The sequence below is a fragment of the Nerophis lumbriciformis genome, linkage group LG06 (genome assembly GCF_033978685.3).
Source record: "Nerophis lumbriciformis linkage group LG06, RoL_Nlum_v2.1, whole genome shotgun sequence".
NCBI lineage: Eukaryota > Metazoa > Chordata > Actinopteri > Syngnathiformes > Syngnathidae > Nerophis > Nerophis lumbriciformis.
This window is the reverse complement of record NC_084553.2, coordinates 30583474-30606531: the sequence shown is the minus strand read 5'-3', so window position 1 is coordinate 30606531 and position 23058 is coordinate 30583474. Positions and strand designations below refer to the sequence as shown.

The window sequence follows — 23058 nt, the reverse complement described above, 5'->3', positions numbered from 1 at the left end:
AAATTTCCAGGAAATTCCTATTTAAATGAATGGACGTATTCATAGTTCTACAATGCCCTAAATTCTCAAAATTAGCGCCATTTTTAAACCTGATTCCAACCTTTCAACCATTCACACACAGTATTCTTCAGATATATTGAACGCAAAATTCCCGGTTTTCCCAGAATTTCCCAGAATCTCCTCCCCATTGACAATAAATGGGCACCTAAAGCATATCCCACATTTCTCAACTGATTTGAACCGTTCCAACATCCACACACTCCACTCACCCTGGACATTCAAGCATTCCAGTTCCACTTACGCTTATCGGTGGTCCGGCGGCTTGCTCACATTGGGCATTCACACACAACTCCTACCGGAATTGCACATTTTCGTTATTGTTATTGTTGTTATTTCCTCTTCTTCTTCTGATGATGATGTTTCCTGCTCATTTTGTTTGACTTTTTATGCACGTATGTGAGACCTGCTTGTCTTTTATTGGCTACAACTTTTAATATGGAAGTCTTGATCATATTTGTTTGACTTGTTTGCATGAATGAGGATCCTGCTATGATATGTTGTGATACTGTACTAACTACTGTATTATGTGCCTTTCCATCATCTCTTAGCATTCCAATGCGCATTCTCAGGGAGTTACAGTTTCTACTTGTAAAATATCTACTAGTGATACTGTGAAGGTTCTTCCCTGTGACTTGAGGCAAGACTCCCTGTCCTGGCAGCTCCACCTGTTCCAGGCCAGGTGGGAGGGCCTGGCCCGCCCTGTGCAAGTCCTGCTCTCAGTTCAGAGGAGCAGGCAGGTGAAATGTGGCCCAACAGGTCTGATGGGAGCTCAGAGAGAAAGCGAGCGAGCATCTGCGTGATTGCTGAGAGACTGACGAGCCTGTCAAGCCAGGTGGACAGTGCTGCAGCCAGACCGGGAATCGAACAATGACCCCGCTGTGTGGCTGTGTGTGAACCTGTGCGGTTATACAGCGACCCTCACCTTGCTTTAACTAGAGAGGAATTGCTTGATGGTGCCTGTGAGAGTTGGAGCACAACTCAGGAAGGAGCAGTGAGAGGAAGAGTGGGAGGAGGGTCTGCAGGGTCGGGGAAGGCGGTGAGACACCAAGTGGAGCCGTGGAGCGGACACAAGAGGAGACATGCTTCACTCCGGACATGGACGATCCTTTTCCAGCACCACAACTACAGAGAACTCTCCAGAGTCTGGCAGTGAGGTAAGAAGTACAACAGACATGCACTCTTTCTCACAACGTTCTTCTTCTTGGTCTTCTTTTTACGCTACTCTTTATTTTGCAAACACTACTGTGTGTGTTTTGACCCCTCCCTCCACTGCTGTACTCCCATGCATTTTGTGCATGTTCTCTTGTCAAACACAGTCCAGTATGTGTTGTATAGAATGTGTGTAACAGAAGAATATGCAGTGTAAGAGGAGCTGAATGTGCTGCAGGCAGACAGCTTTCATGTTTATTTTAACACTGATCTGACACAACACTACTTAAACATCCAGTCAACTCAGCCTGTTTGCACAAATACTAAGTAATCTATTTGCACTTCAGGGTACTTATATTTATTTAAACATTTTTATAGTATTTATAGTATTTCTTCTATATCTTCCATATTTTTCCTTAAATTACTATGTAATTTTATGAAATAATTAGTCATTTATTTTTATCTGATTTAGTTTTTATTATTTTATAATTATAACATTTTATTGTATTTATTTTTATTAAAATAAATAAAATAATAACAAAGTACAATGACATCTTCAAAAATCACTAACTTGCATCCACATAAATAAATAAAATACATTAATTTTACGAGGCACCTATCAAGGCTTCTAAGGTCGCCATAGAGCACCTAAAAGCATTTAAAGATTACAGTCGTCCCGTGTTTATTTTTTTCAATTTTAATTGGTTCCAGACATGAATTTTTGGATTTCTGCAAAGCAGGAATCATTCATTATAAACAAAATATTTTCAAACTTGTGTACAACCTTCTAAATATTTTTTTTTAACATTATGAGCGCCCTTTAGACATTAAATACCACACTTTGGTCACCTTTACGCTCTTTTAATCCGATATAGTAATGCTTTCTGAGGCTGAGCCAATCAGTGGCCACAATACTGAACAATAATACTGATTGGTTTGGTTTCATCTCGTGGCCAATACTACTGTAGTATGGATATGTTTTAGTTCATTTAGCCAACCTTTTACTTGAAAATGCTTAATTTAGGACCAAAAATATTGTAGAATGTGTTATAAAAAAATATCCCCCAAAAATCTGCTATGTGGTGAAGCCACAACATTTGAAGCGCAATGTGGCGAGGAACGACTGTATAATCAAACAATTAAAAATGTAAGCATAATCAAAGCTTACAGCAGAGCAACAATGGAAAAAGAATCTGTTCCAGGGTCAAACTGTAACCATGACAAATCGTTTATTATGTCGAAACACAATTTTTTTTTCTTCAGTTGTCATACAAGTGTAAAAAGAAGTTAACCCAAGATAGCGTCTCAACATTCTAAAATGTCATAAAAGTGAAAAATCTAAGTTATATTAGGCTGAAAAACAATAAAGCACTAATGCTAAACAGAAATGACAAATGGCATATCATTTGGTGACATTTATTGACTGTCATAAAAGTTTAAAAATAAGTTTACCTCTGTTGATATTAGGACGTAAAAACAACACAACGCTGAGTCTTAGAAAGACCTCCTTTTGTGATAATTATTAAAAATAAGTTATTTTCTGGTAATATCAAGACATAATCAATCAATCAATCAAAGTTTATTTATATAGCCCTTAATCACAAGTGTCTCAAAGGGCTGCACAAGCCACATCGACAAAATATCATGTATAAAAAAAAGCTAATAAACTTGATCTAGGTCAAGTATTGGGACATGCATGGACTCTTACAGATTGAATATTTTTTTAAACTTTTCCCTGACTATTTTCTCTTCAGAGGTCGATCCGACGCCTCAGGTTGACACTGCACGCAGGAGATGACGCAAACAAGGAGCCCAGGTCTGCCTATTCCAATGCAGTAAGTCTCATTCACTGAATCCACTTTTGAAATTCCACACTTAACCATCCTGCCTGAGGTCCACGTAGTCTGGCTAAAAAGACATGAAACAAATTTCCTCAAGATGTCTGTCTTATGTAATCCTGACAGAAGGGCGTGTGTGACATAGTGTATATTCCTGCGGTCTACATTTTATCCACACCACCACCTTAGCTGCATGATATTATATACACACATACCTATATACATATAAATACATATATATGTATATAGGTATATAGGTATATAGGTATATACATACATATATATATATATATATATATATATATATATATATATATATATATATATATATATATATATATATATATATATATATATATATATATATATATATATATAGCGTCCGCCCTGAGATCGGTAGGTTGTGAGTTCAAACCCCGGCCGAGTCATACCAAAGACTATAAAAATGGGACCCATTACCTCCCTGCTTGACACTCAGCATCAAGGGTTGGAATTGGGGGTTGAATCACCAAAAATTATTCCCGGGCGCACCCATCGCTGCTGCTCACTGCTCCCCTCACCTCCCAAGGGGCGATCAAGGATGATGGGTCAAATGAAGAGAATAATTTCACCACACCTAGTGTGAATCGTTGGTACTTTTTAACTTTATATATATATATATATATATATATATATATATATATATATATATATATATATATATATATATATATATATATATATATATATATATATATATATATATATATATATGTTTGCTTATGTTAGCTTTGTTTTGACCAATTCTCTTCAACAAAATGTTGCATTTGATTGTGTGCACATGCTGCAGGCACTGTGCGGGTTTTCTGTGCGCACATATTAGGATGAGAAATGTGTTGTTTTGTTGTCTATTGTGTGTCTGTTATAGTAGAAGTGTGGTTGTGTGGTGTGTGAACTTTGACCCATGCCTGGTCTTGCGTACACACACACACACACACACACACGCTGATAACACACTTCAGTAATCAGGGAGTGTGCTTCCCTTTCTCGCGGGTGTGGTCCTGACGGGTAGAACACTGACAGGCGAGGAACGCACGTGTCGCCTGCCATGACGTGTGTTTAATTGGTTTGCTATGACACAAATAAATCAGCACATCAACGTTCAATTTTATGACTCATGAGGTGCTTGGGAGTCATACTCAGTAAAAGCAGGCCAGCTGTTGCACACCTTTTTAAAATTAAAAATGTGTTGCCTAACTTTGAAGAGGAAGGTGGAACCTATTGCTTCCTTTTGCTAAAGCTCTAGATCAGTGGTTCTCAAATGTTTTTCACCAAGTACCACCTCAGAAAAACGTGTCTCTCCAAGTACCACCATAATGACCCGCATTAAAATACTGTAGAGTAGTAGGCCTAAGTATTCATGAAAAACAAAGCTGAGGTTTTATTTAACAGGTATATGTATTATTTTTGACCACTGTAACATTATGTACAGTTTGAACAGTAATACTGTGTTTGATAGGAAACTAAAACACTGTACATTAATCAAGTGATTTTTTTGTGGTGTACTACTAGGTGGAGCCCGCGTAACACTAGTGGTACACGTACCACAGTTTAAGAATCACTAATCTGGATAAAGGCACAGTTACAGAAATCTATATTCACCAGTTAAGTCAATATGGCATCAATGGAATTCATAAAGGTGGCACACATCATGAAAATCATTTATTCTACTTTTTGGGGAACTTTTTTGCCCATCATCTACAATCCAAATGTGAGACAAGAACACACAATCTTTCCCTTTTCTGTGCCTACTAAATATATATTTAAAAAAATGCTAGTATGAGGTGGCTAACAATGGGGTTAATCTATTCCTGTTACATTCTATTCTTGTCTGGATCCCGGCATACAGAGATGGCAGGCAAGTGCAGAAAAAAGCCTTCTTAATAAGGGAAAACACAGGTAAAACACACAAAAAACCCAAAGATGTGCAGCTGGAAAGTGCACAGAGAGCAAACAAGCGTATGAAGCGCAAAGCAACATACTCTACATACATATTTTATACATTTTATATATTTATCATACTTTATTATTTTAGTCAGCGACAGGTACAGGTGTGTCCGGCTTGTCAATCAGGGACAGGTAAAGAGGCCAGCTCAGACCAGAGGAGTGGTGGCAAGTGGAGGTAAAGTAAAGTTGGCGTGAGGCACCACAATTTTCCACGTTCATTTCACTCTTTATACATCTCAACTTTGCCGTGAAAAAGTGCGTACGCCAGGTTTGTGTGCATATGCACACTTAATACGCTAAGCCCCAGGTGTGAATGTAAGTGTGAAAGGTTGTTTGTGTACATGTGTCATTGTTATTGACCCTTGACCAGTCCAGGGTTGACCCCGCCTCTTGCCTCTTAAAGTCAGCAGGGATTGGCCCCAGCTCCCCTGTGACCCTGACGAGGACAAACAATGTAGAAAATAAATGAATTGACCTGCTTTTTCCCCCACGGTTGTTAACAGTTCTACTTTTCTCACTTAGACTTTAGCACTGAAATGATTGTGAGAATGCTGGGACATGTTGTGAAATAAGAAGCACAGCAACTGTCTGCTAACATGCAAATAAAATATAGTGTATTTTAAATGAACACATCAAAGCGGATATTTTTAAATTTTTCTTAATCGTTCCTGTGACATAACTTTTCTAATTAGAATATTTGTGCATGTGTGAGTACCGGTACATCAAATCCATTCATGAATGATGTATATTTACTGTGACCAGCAAAGACACATCACTCCTATATATGTATAGGAGTGAGTATATTATAGGAGTTTATTGAACACCAATGCTCTGCTTTTATTGTATCATTCATTTATTATGTCCTATCTAAACTATTGTGTTGAAGTCTGGGGAAATTGTTATAAATCCCATCTACAGCCTTTAGTCACTCTGCAGAAAAAGGCCATTAGGATTGTGTCCAATGTTCACTACTTACATCATTCAAATCCACTATTCATGGAGTTAAAGCAACTTAAACTGCACGATGTGATCAATTTTAAAACTGCTCAAATTATGTTTAGGGCATCCCAAAACTCTCTACCATCCAATATACAAAACTTATTCCAGGATAGAGATGCTCACCATAGTTACAGTCTAAGAGGAAACAAAAAATTGTATTTTCCTAAATTTAGAACAACTTTAAAATCAATGTGCATTTCAGTGCGTGGAGTCAGTCTGTGGAACAACTTAGGGGACGAGTTAAAAACCTGTTCTAACATGATTCAATTTAAAAGACTGTTTAAAAAAGAAGTACTGAAGAAGTACGAGGAGGAAAGAGAGTGATGCCCTCAGCACAGAGCGATGGGAGAGAGGTGTATGGTCAGAGAGTGTTTGGGCCTGTGTGTGTGTGTATGTGTGTGTGTGTGTGTGTGTGTGTGTGTGTGTGTGTTTTGTCTCGTCTTGTCTTGTCTCATAGTAACAGTGGTACTATTGTATTGTTAGTGTACAGGAGCTTTTCTTGTTTTTGTTTGTATAGTATTGTTCTTGTATTATATTGTTTGTTAAATGTGGAATGAGTGAGAGGGGTAGGGATATTATAAGCATCTGCTTCATCCAACCCCTTTTCAAGCCTTGCATAAATGTCCCTGCCAAAATGTTTAAAAAAAAAAAGTGTGTTGTTGTACTGTGCAGGTTTGAAATAAATAATTCAATCAATGTATGACGGTTAATTTGTGTCTTTATTACAAAAGCTTGTTTTTGACACTGAATTTATGTAACCGAATTTTTGGCATTTGGTAGACAATTGTGTGTGTTTGAAAATTCTGTGTTTTAAAATTCAGTGCAGACAAATTCGCTGCCTGAAAATGCAAGACCTACTTCCGGTAAATTAAGACTGACGCAATCGATCCCGTCTCAGAATCAGCCAATGAGGCGTCAACATATATGTCACGTGACACAGGTCTTGCAAAGCAGCAAAAAGGCAGTTAGCTGGGCATAATAAAACATGATAAACATTTGAATGCGGCCCTCTGGATGTTTTCAAGCGATAGGAATGATTCCAATGCTGAAAATCTTCACTTTTGAGTGACATAAGGGTTACAACGGTAACCATAGGAACTACGTCACAGCAGCTCCATGCTGACCAGGCATGAAGAAGAGTGGGCGGGGCTTGTTTACACAGGCCGCAGTACATGAGTCTACGTGACTGTTCTTCCAAAGTGGTAGTTTGCAGCACAGGGGCTCTCCAAGGGACGGTGCTCTCACCTTACCTGTTCACGCTCTATACCTCAGACTTCAGGCACGACTCCATCCGTTGCCATCTGCAGAATATCTCAGACGTCTCCACAGTGGTGGGATATGTTTTTGAGCGAGCAGGAATACCGAGAAGTCATCTCAAGCGTCATCGACTGGTGTGTACGTAATCACCTGCACTTGAACACCAGTTAAACCAAAAGAGCTTGTGATGGAGCTCCACCACCCACACCCACATATCATCCAGGGATCAGATATAGAAATAGCGAACTCATTTAAATACCTGGGTGTTCATCTCAATAATAAACTGGACATACAATTTAAACGCTGTGTACAAACCCCGTTTCCATATGAGTTGGGAAATTGTGTTAGATGTACATATAAACGGAATACAATGATTTGCAAATCCTATTCAACCCATATTCAGTTGAATATGCTACAAAGACATACGTATTTTATGTTCAAACTTATAAACTTTGTTTTTTTTTGCAAATAATCTTTAACTTAGAATTTCATGGCTGCAACACGTGCCAAAGTAGTTGGGAAAGGGCATGTTCACCACTGTGTTACATGGCCTTTTCTTTTAACAAGACTCAATAAACGATTGGGAATTGAGGAAACTAATTGTTGAAGCTTTGAAAGTGGAATTCTTTCCCATTCTTGTTTTATGTAGAGTTTCAGTCGTTCAACAGTCCGGGGTCTCCGCTGTCGTATTTTACGCTTCATAATGCACCACACATTTTCGATGGGAGACAGGTCTGGACTGCAGGCGGGCCAGAAAAGTACCCGCACTTTTTTTTTACGAAGCCACGCTGTTGTAACACGTGCTAAATGTGGCTTGGCATTGTCTTGCTGAAATAAGCAGGGGCGTCCATGAAAAAGACGGCGCTTAGATGGCAGCATATGTTGTTCCAAAACCTGTATGTACCTTTCAGCATTAATGGTGCCTTCACAGATGTGTAAGTTACCCATGCCTTGGGCACTAATGCACCCCCATACCATCACAGATGCTGGCTTTTGAACTTTGCGTCGATAACAGTCTGGATGGTTCGCTTCCCCTTTGGTCCGGATGACACGATGTCGAATATTTCCAAAAACTATTTGAAATGTGGACTCGTCAGACCACAGAACACTTTTCCACTTTGCATGAGTCCATCTTAAATGATCTCGGGCCCAGAGAAGCCGGCGCCGTTTCTGGGTGTTGTTGATAAATGGCTTTCGCTTTGCATAGTAGAGCTTTAACTTGCACTTACAGATGTAGCCACAAACTTATCACTGTCACGAATTTAGTGACAGTGGTTTTCTGAAGTGTTCCTGAGCCCACGTGGTGATACTCTTTAGAGATTGATGTCGGTTTTTGATACAGTGCCATCTTAGGGATCGAAGGTCACGGTCATTCAATGTTGGTTTCCGGCCATGCCGCTTACGTGGAGTGATTTCTCCAGATTCTCTGAACCTTTTGATGATATTTATGGACCGTAGATGTTGAAATCCCTAAATTTCTTGCAATTGCACTTTGACAAACGTTGTTCTTAAACTGTTTTGACTATTTGCTCACGCAGTTGTGGACAAAGGGGTGTACCTCGCCCCATCCTTTCTTGTGAAAGACTGAGCATTTTTTGGGAAGCTGTTTTAATAGCCAATCATGGCACCCACCTGTTCCCAATTAGCCTGCACACCTGTGGGATGTTCTAAATAAGTGTTTGATGAGCATTCCTCAACTTTATCAGTATTTATTGCCACCTTTCCCAACTTCTTTGTCACATGTTGCTGGCATCAAATTCTAAAGTTAATGATTAATTGCAAAAAAATAAAAATTATCAGTTTGAACATCAAATATGTTGTCTTTGTAGCATATTCAACTGAATATGGGTTGAATATGATTTGCAAATCATTGTATTCCGTTTATATTTACATCTAACACAATTTCCCAACTCATATGGAAACAGGGTTTGTACAAAAAGGGTCAAAGTCGCCTACACCTCTTGAGGAGACTGAGGTCCTTCGGGGTGTGCGCGTCACTGCTGCGCACCTTTAAGACACCGTGGTGGCTTCTGCAGTGTTCTATGCCGTCTTTTTCTGGGGTGGGGGCAGCATGGTCAGAGACAGGAACAAATTTAATTAACTGATTAAAAGAGTTGATTCCGTCCTAGGCTGCCCACTAGACAGAATTGAGGAGGTAGCTGACAGCAGAATGCTGACCAAGTTGACATCCATAATGTCCAATCTGTCTCACCTCATGCACGGCACTGTGGAGGCCCTGAGTAGCTCCTTCAGCATTCGACTGTTACATCCACGGTGCAAGAAATAACGCTATCGCACGTCCTTTCTACCCACAACCATTAGACTTTACAAAACACTTGTGAGATTACTGGCAGCTTTTTTCTTGGTGTGTAATGTTAGTGTTTTTTGTATTTATTTACTCATATTACTGTGCAATATCTATATTTATTACTATTTGTTTGTTTTTCATTACGTTTTACTTACGTTACTGTATGTAAAAACCTGAACTGCAATAACGTAATTTCCCCATTGTGGAATAAATAAAAGTCTATCTTATCCTATCCTATGTTTTTTACCCTTTGCGTTTATGTTTTGCCGTGTTTGTTGCATCTTTTTTTGTTCTTACTCGATTATATAAGACATCTGGTCTGGGAAGTAGAGTAGCAACCTTCATATATTCTCAATATTCGGTGTTTTATTGTAAATAGTGAATATTGTAATTCCACAATCTGTATTTTCATGTACATTCTGAGTGTCTTATTAAGTAAAAAACTACAATTTTATTCCGTTTTTGAAATAGTCTGTTATTATGTTTTTAGTTTCCGTCATTGTTGTGTAGGTGTTTGTACGATCGTATGAGCAGCTTTAATCCTTTTTTTTGCGGAATCTTGGGATGTTTTTCATTAAATCACAGCAACCTCCACAGTTGAAATAAAGTACAGAGATTACATGGCCTGGTTGCATGTAAGACCTGTGTCACGTGACTTCAAACTTGATACCTCATTGGCTGGTTATGTGACAGCATCGATTGCTTCAGTCTTAATTTACCGGAAGTGGGTCTTGCGTTTTGAAGCAGCAAATTTTTCTGCACTGAATTTTTTTGCACGGAATTTTTCTGCACTGAATTTTTGAACACTGACTGATGAAACTCAGCAGCCTATATTGACAATATAAAGTTGTTCTCATCAAATACCTGCCACAATTGTTTGATATGAATTCAAACCATAACCATCCATGCATCACTAATTCTCTTGTCTCAAAATAGGCCGACAAAGCAATTTGTTAACTGCCCTGCTGCCACCTACTGACATGGAAGAGTATTTACATGGTTACTCTGTCGATCTCTAGACAGCACAGACACTCAACAACGGCACATTATTTGCGGATTATAATTATTGGTTTGCAAAAAATGTATTTAGACCAATTAGGTAAAATTGTATAATTTCCCACGGCACACAAGACAATATTTCACGGCACAGTAGTGTGCGGCACAGTGGCTGAAAAACGCTGCATTAGAGGACTTTAGTGAGTGTTTTTAAAAGAATGTGATCAGCTACTTCCAGTTTGAAGTCAGAAACATGTCATCAACCTACAAGTTTCCCAGATTGAACAATTGCCACCTAACAAAGATGCCATGATCCTTTAAGACACTTTTACACTTTGTTCATTATGCTTCTTTGTTTTGTATCATTTCCTGTTTGCACTCTTATTTTCTTAGTGCCACTTTCTTTGTTGGCATATTAAGTGGTTACTTTACCCCTGTTGTCAGCTCCGTTCTCCTCACCTGTTTCCAGGCCTTGTTAACACTGCAAGTCAATTCCATTTTTTTCCCCCATGTGTGATCTGTATCGGCTTCTTTCATTTCAATGTGAACAATGCAATTCCAATGTTTTTTAAATCTGACCCAAGCCTCCTTTGTAGGTGGATATAAATCAGAGATGTATGCACTGCAACTGCAGTCTGAACACTCCGGTCGCGTTCATCTGACCAAAACGTCATCAAAAAGCGATTAGCGTCATAATTCTTGGCCAAAATTGACAGTTGCAAAATAAATAGTTGACAAATGAGAAATAAAACAGACGAAAATAATAGTTTAGGAACTCGCGTCAATGCCAGAGCAGAAAAGCTTGGCCTCCTCCTTCTTAATCTACTACGCGCAATAATTCAGTTCAGAAAATGTTCACTTTGCTTGAGCAATGTCCTTGTAATTACCACAAATGTGCCATGAATGAGACCTACTAGAATTGAAGCTTCCATAAACACTGCAGCACGCGTGACGTCATGTCTGTATGTGGGTTAGTTTGTGTTCATGTTAGACATCGCATTTTTTTTGTAAGGTGAACAATTACATAAAAAAATCTGATCCGACAAAAAAAACAATTGGACACCCTGCTGTGTCAACGTAGCCTTAGTTGGCAATCAAGAGGCTCACCTGTCCCTGACTGCCAACCAGTAGAATGTATCTACCAGCGTCATTTGAAGAGGCTAAGTTGGCTTCTGATTCATTAAGTTATCATTGGTTTTTGCAAATGCAATTAGGCATGCAATCAAGATTACTACTGGTCCAAATTGAAACCTAAACCATCCATGCATCCATCCATCCATTTTCTACCGCTTGTCCCTTTTGGGGTTGCGGGGGGTGCTGGAGCCTATCTCAGCTGCATTCGGGCTATAGGCGGTGTACACCCTGGACAAGTTGCCATCTCATCGCAGGGCCAACACAGATAGACAGACAACATTCACACTCACATTCACACACTAGGGCCAATTTAGTGTTGCCAATCAACCTATCCCCAGGTGCATGTGGGAGGTGGGAGGAAGCCGGAGTACCCGGAGGAAACCCACGCAGTCACGGGGAGAACATGCAAACTCCACACAGAAAGATCCCGAGCCCGGGATTGAACTCAGGACCTTCGTATTGTGAGGCACATACACTAACCCAGTGGTTCTTAACCTTGTTGGAGGTACCGAACCCCACCAGTTTCATATGCGCATTCACCGAACCCTTCTTTTGTGAAAAATAAAATGGTTTTTTTTTTCAAATTCAAGACAAAGTTATATGTTTTTGGTAACACTTTAGTATGAGGAACATATTCTAAGTAACAAAGACTTAATTTAGAGTTATTTGGTTATGGTTAGGGTTAGGGTCAGGGTTAGAGGATTAGGGTTATAATAAGGCCATGCCGAAAAAGGCATTAATAAGTACTTAATAATGACTAGTTAAGAGCCAATATGTTACTAATTTGCATGTTAATAAGCAACTAATTAATGGTGAATATGTTCCCCATACTAAAGTGTTACCATGTTTTTATACTAGTGCACAAAATGAACCGTGAATGAACATCACCTTGTTCAAAGAACAAAACCAACACAGTGCATAAACTCACAACAAATTACACACCTGCAAACCAGTCAGCTGTTGCCGTATCCGTAATACGCCGATAGGGAGAAGTTTGTATTTACACGATGAGTCGGGTGTGTTTTGACCTCTGCCGAACCCCTGAGGCCGACTCACCGAACCCCTAGGGTTCGATCGAACCCAGGTTAAGAACCACTGCACTAACCCCTGTTCCACCGTGCTGCCTAAACCTAAACCAACACATCTCAAATCTGGACTAGATATACCCTGAATAATCATAAAAAAACATTTTGTGATTTGTGAAACCTTAGTTATATTTGTTAAACTGCAACAGAGACGGCATACAGACACCCTCTCTGGGTCGTGGGTGGTGCTGGAGCCTATCCCAGCTGCACTCGGGCGGAAGGCACTTACACCCTGGACAAGTCGCCACCTCATCACATTCACACACTTGGGACAATTTAGTGTTGCTAAACAACCTATCCTCAGGTGCATGTCTTTGGAGGTGGGAGGAAGGGAGCCCATGCAGTCACGGGGAGAACATGCAAACTGCACACAGAAAGACCCCGAGCCCAGGGATCTTTCCTTCGTATTGTGCGGCACAAGCATTAGAGACACATTTAACTATTTTTGTAGGGTCTAGACCAGATTAGGACAGGTCCAGATTAAAACTAGTGTGTTTTAAATTCTCAAATCTTGACCATATAATTGCACAGCCATTGAAGGTTCATTAAAATATTAAAACACACTGTATCTATTTGTGAAAATTTAATAAAGGGAATCCTTAAATCATTTTTTACGTCACTGTACCGTTCTCTGCGTCCTGGGATCATGCCAACAGCCATGAAAAAGGAGGGTTTTAGTCCATCAAGCACTGACCACTGGTTTGATTGTTCCAGTGAAGCACATAACTTTCCCAACATTGACATAATGTATAACAAGCAGCATTTGGTGCTGTATAATAAACTGCAGATACATATCAATAAAAGGCTGATTCAAGAAAAAAGGAACATTCAGGACTTCTTTGTGCTAAACTCAAAAAAGTGTTAAAAGTCACACCAAGCAATGCTCACCAGGCTTCATTAGGCCTCCTAAACACTTGTTTGGATGCATTGTTAATTCCTCCAATGCTAACACCCCCAAAAGAAGCACCAGCAGCATTATCTTGTTCGTTGCCTTTTTTCGTTTTTTTTACTTCTTTTGACATTAAAGATCATTTAGTTTCTGAGATGTCATGCATTGTTGGCAGCATTCTGAGAAGGGAACAAGAACAGTGCTGTACATTTAATCCAGACATGCAATATCCAGACAAAAGTGTGTTTGTGTGAGCTACAAATATAGAAAGGGAGTGTCCCGGAATCTGACACAACAAGGACACCATCCAAGCGGCCATTATATCCTAGCTGAGACTCGATATGTCGTCTTCACACAAAAGACGTCTCCTCCTTGACTGTTTTGGATGTTTTTACCCCAAAGGTTCATTCTCCTCAAAGTGGCCTTGACTCAATCCTTGAATGAGTCTACCTTTTGTACTTCATAATAAAGCCACACGACACAAGATAACCTTTGTGCGCTTTGAATGACTCACTAAAGTGTTTTACTGTTGTCCTGCCATGTAATTACTCCAAAGACACACATTTACGTTGTTTGGATATGTCAGTGGAACTCACGTGGAACTTACGATGTTAAATAAATATATTTTATTTCAAACTTCTTTTTTGATAATAATTACAAAGCTATGATTAAATACATTTATAGTGTCAAGCGATTAAAACATGTGATTAATTAATTATGAGTTGTAACTAATTAATCTAGTTAACCTTTTTAAAATCTTACCTAAAAATGCTGAGAAAAGCCTTCCATTTGAGGTATTTTCATTTAGATGTATTACATTAATGTAGCACAGGGGTTAGTGCGTACAATACGAAGGTCCTGAGTTCGATCCTGGGCTCAGGGTCTTTCTGTGTGGAGAGTTTGCATGTTCTCCCCGTGACTGCGTGGGTTCATTCCGGGTACTCCGGCTTCCTCCCACCTCCAAAGACATGCACCTGGGGATAGGTTGATTGGCAACACTAAATCAACCCTAGTGTGTGAATGTGAGTGTGAATGTTGTCTGTTGTCCAGGGTGTACACCGCCTTCTGCCCGTGTGCAGCTGGGATAGGCTCCAGCACCCCCTGCGACCTCAAAAGGGACAAGTGGTAGAAAATGGATGAATGGATGGACATTATTGTGGCAGATCAAAAAATTTATATATAACAAAAAAATGGCATCCTGAAGTCATTTATTGTTTTTAACAGACTTAAACAGATTCAGCCTTAGCCATGTACTAAAATAAAACACCAGGTCCAATTAAAATACTGAAGTTTAAAAAAAGAGTAAATACACTTCTGAAAAAATACAAAAGCAAGTCTTTCACATGGAACGTGTTCCTTTTTGTCTGCTTTAGACAATATGAAGTGTAGTCATTTATGATGAACAATTACATCAAACATGTAATTGTTCATCATCACAAAATAAAGTGATGAAGCTCCAGAGACTATAACGTTAGAGATGAAAAATTTTCTTAACGCGATTCAAAACATAATGCGCCAAATATGACTGTAATTAATTAACGCAATAATTGGACACCCGGGCAGCACTGTGGAACAGGGGTTAGTACGTGTGCCTCACAATACGAAGGATCTTTCTGTGTGGAGTTTGCATGTTCTCCCTCTGACCCCGGCTTCCTCCCACCTCCAAAAACATGCACCTGGGGATAGGTTGATTGGCAACACTAAATGGGCCCTAGTGTGTGAGTGTGAATGTTGTCTGTCTATCTGTGTTGGCCCTCTGATGAGGTGGCGACTTGTCCAGGGTGTACCCCGCCTCCTGCCCGAATGCAGCTGGGATAGGCTCTAGCACCGCCCGCGACCCTGTAAGGGACAAGCGGTGGAAAATGGATGGAATTTGACACCCCTACTTTATATAATATATATATGCTTCTATGATTGTTTGTAATCATTTTTTTTAATCAAGTATTGGTTTTAGGGTACATTATTTTCTTCTTTCTCCTCATGGCAACAAAACAAAGTGAAATAAACGTACTCCTTTCCAACAAAATGGTGCGTCGGTGGTTTTGGCTCCAAAATCCAGCAAACACTTTGAGCAGTGTGTGTTTGGACGCATTTCAACAGCACATGGCAGCATTGTTGAGAGGCACTCATCATTTGTCAGAAGTAAAGTGAAATGGTGGAGAAATATGAGGCTGGCCTTCCTCCATACAACAACAACACTGAGGTCTTTGTTCTGGTCCTCCTCGCTCTTATCTCGACTCCATGTAGAGACTGACGCCTCCTTTGATGGACAACGGGTCTGGAATGTTAGTTGAGAAACATCAGCCTCTTTTCCACCACAGGAGTGTTACACCTGAACCAGCATCAAGGGTTGGAAAATGAAGTTCCTGACCTTTTCGGAAGAGCCACACTTGCACATATAATCATCCCTTGTTTATCATGGATGATTAGTACTGGACATTTTCTGCATAAAAAGCAGTTTACGACCTTTTAAATATTGTAGCGTCCCGGAAGAGTTGGTGTTGCAAGGGATTGTGGGTATTGGTTCTGTTGTGTTTATGTTGTGTTGCGGTGCGGATGTTCTCCAGAAATGTGTTTGTCGTTCTTGTTTGGTGTGGATTCACAGTGTGGTGCATGTTTGTGAATGTTGATGTTGTTTTATAGGGCCACCCTCAGTGTGATAGGTGTGGCTGTTGACTAAGTATGCTTTGCGTTCACTTGTGTGTGTGTGTTTTTTGAAATTGACGTGATCATTAAAAGTACAAATGATCTCATATTGCGTCAGCAATTCTTGACTTCTTCAAGGAAAGACGTTTGTCAAACCCATCCAACGCTACATTGGTGTCAGATGTGGGATGGCTTTCTCAAAGAAGCCTGAAGATCTTATCAAGTGCTGGGAGAATGCACTTCCGGATGAAGACCACCTGCCTCGTCACCAGGAAGAGGAAAGGAACAAGCGCCGCCCTGGTGGATTGGAGGCTCAACTACCTCATCAACAAGTAAAAGAGAGGAACCTGCGCCGCCCTAGTGGACGGGAGGCTCATCCATTTGGAGGAAGAATGGAAGCTCAAAATGATGGGATAAGATTGGAAGTTCAGCCAGATGGAAGAAGTGCGCCTCGTGTGGGAAGGAGTGCCTGGCGAAGAAGTGCCTCTCCTGCGGTGATGGTGGACACAAATTCCCTGCGAGATGACTACAGGCCAAGCATCGCCACACCAAAGCTTCCTCACTATAGTGGAGAAGGCTCTATTGAATCCTTCCTTCTCCAGGTCCAGCTAGCAGCACGTTTGAATGGCTGGTCTGATGTGGCAACCGCAGGGCATGTGGCGCTGTCCCTGGAAGGCCCAGCCCTACAGTGTTTAGTCGATTTACAAGAGGAGGAATTGGCTGATTGGGGGGCCATGCGTGAGGCTCTTCAACGACGTTACGGGCGACCAATCCATGCAGACGAAGCACGAGAGCAGCTGTACAAGCGGCGACGCCTTTTGGGAGAAAGTCTCGGAGCTTATGCTGCCGACCTTCGCCGTCTGGTGCGAAGGGGCCACCCAGCGTTTCCAGAAGTATTACAGGAAGAGCTCACCGTGCAAGCCTTTGTCCGTGGTCTACAGCCTGAACGACTTCGGGAACATCTCAGAATGTTTGCTAAACACTCTCTCTCTGCCGCATTGACTGAAGCCGAACGTGTGGAGCACGTTCTGTGTCCAGATGGCCGCCGTGATGTTCCGCGAGTCCGCCAGGCTGGATGGGACGGGACAGAACGAGAGGGAGCCGACCAAGTGACTGCAACGCCACGGCCACGCTCCTCCCGGAGAAGGCAGACCGAAGTGAACTGTTACCGCTGCGGTGTCCCTGGCCACATTGCAAGACACTGTCCAGCCCCTGCCCCCATTGATGTTGCCGCTGAGGCGTCGTCAAACTAGAGAGGGGTGTCAGTGTCGGGGAACTGACACCCGGGATGGTTTCCACTGTACCCGAATGTGATGCACAGCGCCTGGGCCGCCTGGGCAGGGCCCCGGGGCTATACCTGGAATGTGAGCTTGATGGAACAGTCTGCAGAGCCCTGGTTGACACGGGGTCCACTATCTCCATTATCCGGCCGGGTGTCCTTCCCCACTTGCAACACAGCTTGCCATCAGGCTGGACTAACACCAACGCCCGAATTACAACCGTCACAGGGAGCAAGGCTGCCATGCTGGGCAAAGGGACAGTGTGCATTAAGGTGGCGGGTCAAGAGAGACGACATCCATTCTGGCTGGCCAACATTCAAGACCTCTGTATTGTTGGGCTTGACCTGTTGGAGATGTGGAGAGCTGTGGTCGATGTGCCTAGGGCCATGCTTCATCTTGGTGAGAAAACAGTTTCCCTCCAGGGTACTGATGAGCCAGGCGCCTGCAGAGTGACAGCCCCCACAGAGCCATCCGCGGCTACGGCCTTCATGGTGGACCAGAAGAAGTCTCACCCTAACCCTTCTACTAATAGGCCGCCTACTATAGAGACCCAGCAGGCTATTGCAGAACTGTTTGAGCGAAGCAGTCAAGGCTCGGATACCACCCAGCAGGAGCGACTGAAAAGCATACTGAATGCCTTTCAAGACATTTTTGCAGCGAAAGATGAAGACTGCATTCACACCAGTCTCGTACTCCACGACATCGACACAGGAGACGCACGACCAATCCGGCTACACCCACGCCGTCTGCCCCTTGCCAAACGAATGGCTGCCCAAGAGAAAATCGAGGAGATGCGCCAGGCGGGCGTCATCGAGCCCTCCAGCAGTCCATGGGCAGCACCCGCAGTTCTGGTCAAGAAGAAGGACGGCTCATGGCGGTTCTGCGTCGACTACAGACGGCTCAACGATGTAACACGCAAGGACTCCTACCCGTTGCCGCGCATAGATGATACGCTGGACTACATCACTGGCTCCTCCTGGTTCAGCTCCCTGGATCTCCGCAGTGGCTATTGGCAGGTGGAGTTGGCCGCCGAAGCTCGACCAAAGACAGCGTTCACAATAGGTCAAGGACTCTGGCAGTTCAAGGTGATGCCGTTCGGGCTTTGCAACGCACCTGCCACGTTTGAGCGGTTGATGGAGAGAGTGCTGGCATCCATCCCCCGTGATCGCTGTGTGGTGTACCTGGATGACCTCCTGGTGCATGCTTCAGGATTTAAGGGGGCTCTACAGAACCTCCAGCATGTGTTCCAGGCCATTCGTCAGGCTGGGCTGCGATTGAATCCCAAAAAGTGCCATTTGCTTCGGCGTGAAGTTTCCTTCCTGGGGCATGTCGTCAGTGGGCAAGGTGTTGCCACTGATCCAGCCAAAGTTGCCACTGTCCGTAACTGGCCGGCGCCAAGGGATGTTAAAGAGTTGCGGAGTTTCTTGGGACTGGCATCCTATTACCGGAGATTTATCAAGGACTTTGCAACCATTGCTGGCCCCTTGCACCAGCTCACACACAAGGGACAGTTATTTGAATGGACTGACAGCTGCAATGAGGCCTTTGCACAGCTGCGAGAGGCCTTGGTCCGAGCCCCAGTGTTGGCCTACCCAGACCCCAGCCGACCTTTCGTGGTTGATACAGATGCCAGTGATGTCGGCGTGGGGGTTGTGCTGTCACAGGAAGGGAATCACGGTGAGCAGGTTGTGGCCTTTTACAGTCGGGGGCTGAGCAAGCCAGAGCGGAACTACTGCGTCACCCGTCGGGAATTGTTGGCAATTGTCCTGGGCCTTCGTCATTTCCGTCCCTACCTGTATGGTCAACGGTTTGTGTTGCGGACGGATCATGCCTCCCTCACCTGGTTGCTGAACTTCAAGGAACCCGAGGGGCAGCTGGCCAGGTGGGTCGAGATCTTGCAGGAATATGACTTAACGATTTCTCATCGACCAGGCCGCCTGCACGGCAACGCTGATGCACTGTCCAGACGGCCCTGTGAGGAGGCGTGTCGTTTCTGCCAGCGGGCGGAAGAGCGGTGCATGCCAGACCCATCAGTAGCTGCAGTCAGGCAACATGACATCTCAGTCGACCTGGACAGCTTCACCCCCCAACAATTGATCGACCATCAAAGACAAGACCCAGTGCTTGAGAGAGCTCGCAGCTGGGTGGGGGCACAGCAGCGACCGGAATGGGCCACAGTGGTGCACTTGGACACTGAGACCAAAGCACTGTACTCCCAGTGGGACAGCCTCCTGTTGTCTCGCGACCTGCTATATCGTCGCTGGGAAGCCCCGACAGGACAACATGCTGCCCTCCAACTTGTGGTGCCCCGTGTGCTGCGGCCTCAGGTCCTCGAAGTGATGCATGGCTTCCCAGGGACTGGCCATTTTGGAGTGACCAAGACCTTGCTCCGACTGAGGCAGCGCTTTTACTGGCCAGGCTGTCGCCGTGACGTGGAGATGCACGTCCACCGCTGTGATGCCTGCACAGCAAAGAAAGGCCCAACACGCCGCTCCCATGCTCCCCTACAGCAGTTCCAGGTGGGGGCCCCCATGGAACGAGTGGGTGTGGACATTCTCGGCCCATTTCCGGTCACTGATAGCGGAAACCGTTACATCTTGGTGGCCATGGATTACTTCACGAAATGGCCAGAAGCGTATGCGGTACCCGACCAGAGCACTGCGACAACGGCAGAGAGATTGGTTTCGGAGATGTTCTGCCGATTTGGAGCTCCAGAGGAGTTGCACAGTGACCAGGGACGGAACTTCGAGTCCCAGGTATTCCAAGAGGTGTGCCGTCGCCTGGGTGTGAAAAAGACTCGCACCACGCCGCTGCATCCTCAGAGTGACGGGTTGGTGGAGCGTTTTAATAGAACCTTGGCCACACAACTTGCCATCCTCACCGATAAGCGGCAGAAAGACTGGGATTTACACCTCCCACTCATTCTTTGGGCCTACAGGACAGCGGTGCAGGAGTCCACACGCTGCACCCCTGCATCATTGATGTTTGGTCACGAACTGCGCACGCCTGTTGATTTGGTTTTTGGCCCAGCCCCAGAACCAGAAGTGAGAGGAGCACCGGGCCTGGACTACTACTACAACCTTGTGGAGCGGCTGCGGGAGGCTCACGATTTTGCCCGCACCAGCCTGACGGAGGCTGGGGTCCAACAGAAGCGGGCATATGACCTCCGCAGTCGAGGCCAGGACTTTGAACCAGGCGCGCATGTCTGGGTCTATAACCCGGTGAGAAAGAAAGGACTCTCCCCGAAGCTCACCAGCCACTGGGTGGGACCCTGCAAGGTCCTCCAGAAGTTGTCCGACGTGGTCTATCGGATACGACTGGCACCTCGGAACCGGCTGGTGGTGCTGCACCGAGACCGCTTGGCCCCATACCAGCCATTGGACCAGAGCCGGGGGAACTTGGAGTCAAGCACCCTGCCGCAGGGGGAGATACCCCCAGGAAGCAACGAGGATGCTGAGGTAACCCCCACTTCCGACCTACCTGCACACAGTGGTAGCAGCCAGCCGACATCAGAGGGACATCGACGACGCCGGTTGCCTCAGCACTTGCGGGACTTTGTGATGAACGCATGGGCTGTTGGGGGACAACGAACCCAGTTAGGTGGGGGCTGTGTAGCGTCCCGGAAGAGTTGGTGTTGCAAGGGATTGTGGGTATTGGTTCTGTTGTGTTTATGTTGTGTTGCGGTGCGGATGTTCTCCAGAAATGTGTTTGTCGTTCTTGTTTGGTGTGGATTCACAGTGTGGTGCATGTTTGTGAATGTTGATGTTGTTTTATAGGGCCACCCTCAGTGTGATAGGTGTGGCTGTTGACTAAGTATGCTTTGCGTTCACTTGTGTGTGTGTGTTTTTTTGAAATTGACGTGATCATTAAAAGTACAAATGATCGCACATTGCGTCAGCAATTCTTGACCTCTTCAAGGAAAGACGTTTGTCAAACCCATCCAACGCTACAATATTGTTTTTAAACATTATTAGATCCCTCTAAACATGAACTAAAACCTATCTAGTCACCTTTACACTTTACCAATATAGTAGCCTTGAGTGTATTCTACTGTAGATTGTAGTACTCAGCGGTAGCCGGGCTTCCATGTGCTGAAACCACAGGCGTACATCGTTTCAACACAAACTTTGTCAAAAGTCGCAACTAAGATCATTAGCTTTGTTGTTAGCATTCTGTCTTAGCAATGCGTCTCCTGCTTTGACATTCCCCAGTGCTCACGCCAAAGTTGTGTTACTGATGTTGAAGATGGAGTGCATCTTGAACCTAGAGGGCTGCGATGGTTGTCCGATGCTACGTCCTGCTGTTGTCTTTTGGTATTGATCACGTCAAAGTCTCACTAGTGTTGAAATGTGTTGTTGATGAGGCAGGAGTTGAAGATGAAGTCCTTTAAACATGTCTGCCAAAGTTAGTCAATCTGAGATTGTCGCTTGTGAAGATAGTTAGCAGCCCGTTGTTGTAAACATGGTTTACTTTGGACCCTGAATCGTAAGTCTGGCTATGGGAATATCTTTATCGATCGCAACAACATTATAGAAAATAAGACAAATACTGCACTCTGATACATATAAGACATCAATACCACTTACCGTAATGTAAAGGGGAACATTATCACAATTTCAGAAGGGTTAAAACCATTAAAAATCAGTTCCCAGTGGCTTATTATATTTTTCGAAGTTTTTCTCAAAATTTTACCCATCACGCAATATCCCTAAAAAAAGCTTCAAAGTGCCTGATTTTAACCATCGTTATATACACCCGTCCATTTTCCTGTGACGTCACATAGTGATGCCGATACAAACAAACATGGCGCATAGAACTGCAAGTTTATAGCGACATTAGCTCGGATTCAGACTCGGATTTCAGCGGCTTAAGCGATTTAACAGATTACGCATGTATTGAAACGGATGGTTGTAGTGTGGAGGCAGGTAGCGAAAACGAAATTGAAGAAGAAACTGAAGCTATTGAGCCATATCGGTTTGAACCATATGCAAGCGAAACCGACGAAAACGACACGAAAGCCAGCGACACGGGAGAAAGCGAGGACGTATTCGGCGATCGCCTTCTAACCAACGATTGGTATGTGTTTGTTTGGCATTAAAGGAAACTAACAACTATGAACTAGATTTACAGCATATGAAATACATTTGGCAACAACATGCACTTTGAGAGTGCAGACAGCCCAGTTTTCATCAATTAATATATTCTTTAGACATACCCTCATCCGCACTCTTTTCCTGGGGGTCTGGCGGCAGAGTTCTTTAACTTTATCGTTGGAAATGCATCTGCTTTGAGTGTCGCAGGATATCCACACATTCTTGCTATCTCTGTCCTAGCATAGCTTTCGTCGGTAAAGTGTGCGGAACAAACGTCCAATTTCTTGCCACTTTTGCATCTTTGGGCCACTGGTGCAACTTGAATCCGTCCTTGTTCG

General features: G+C 43.4%; 1 protein-coding gene across 1 annotated transcript in view; it reads left to right on the top strand.

The window, feature by feature from the left end:
- Nucleotides 1-817: 817 nt before the first annotated feature.
- The window catches only part of myzap (myocardial zonula adherens protein), a 59263-nt gene continuing 37022 nt past the window's right edge, over nucleotides 818-23058 (top strand). Inside the window, exons 1-2 of the mRNA XM_072913313.1 lie at nucleotides 818-1214; nucleotides 2964-3044. Coding sequence (XP_072769414.1) covers nucleotides 1140-1214; nucleotides 2964-3044 — 156 coding nt within the window. The 5' untranslated portion in view covers nucleotides 818-1139. The remainder of the gene's footprint in view (nucleotides 1215-2963; nucleotides 3045-23058) is intronic.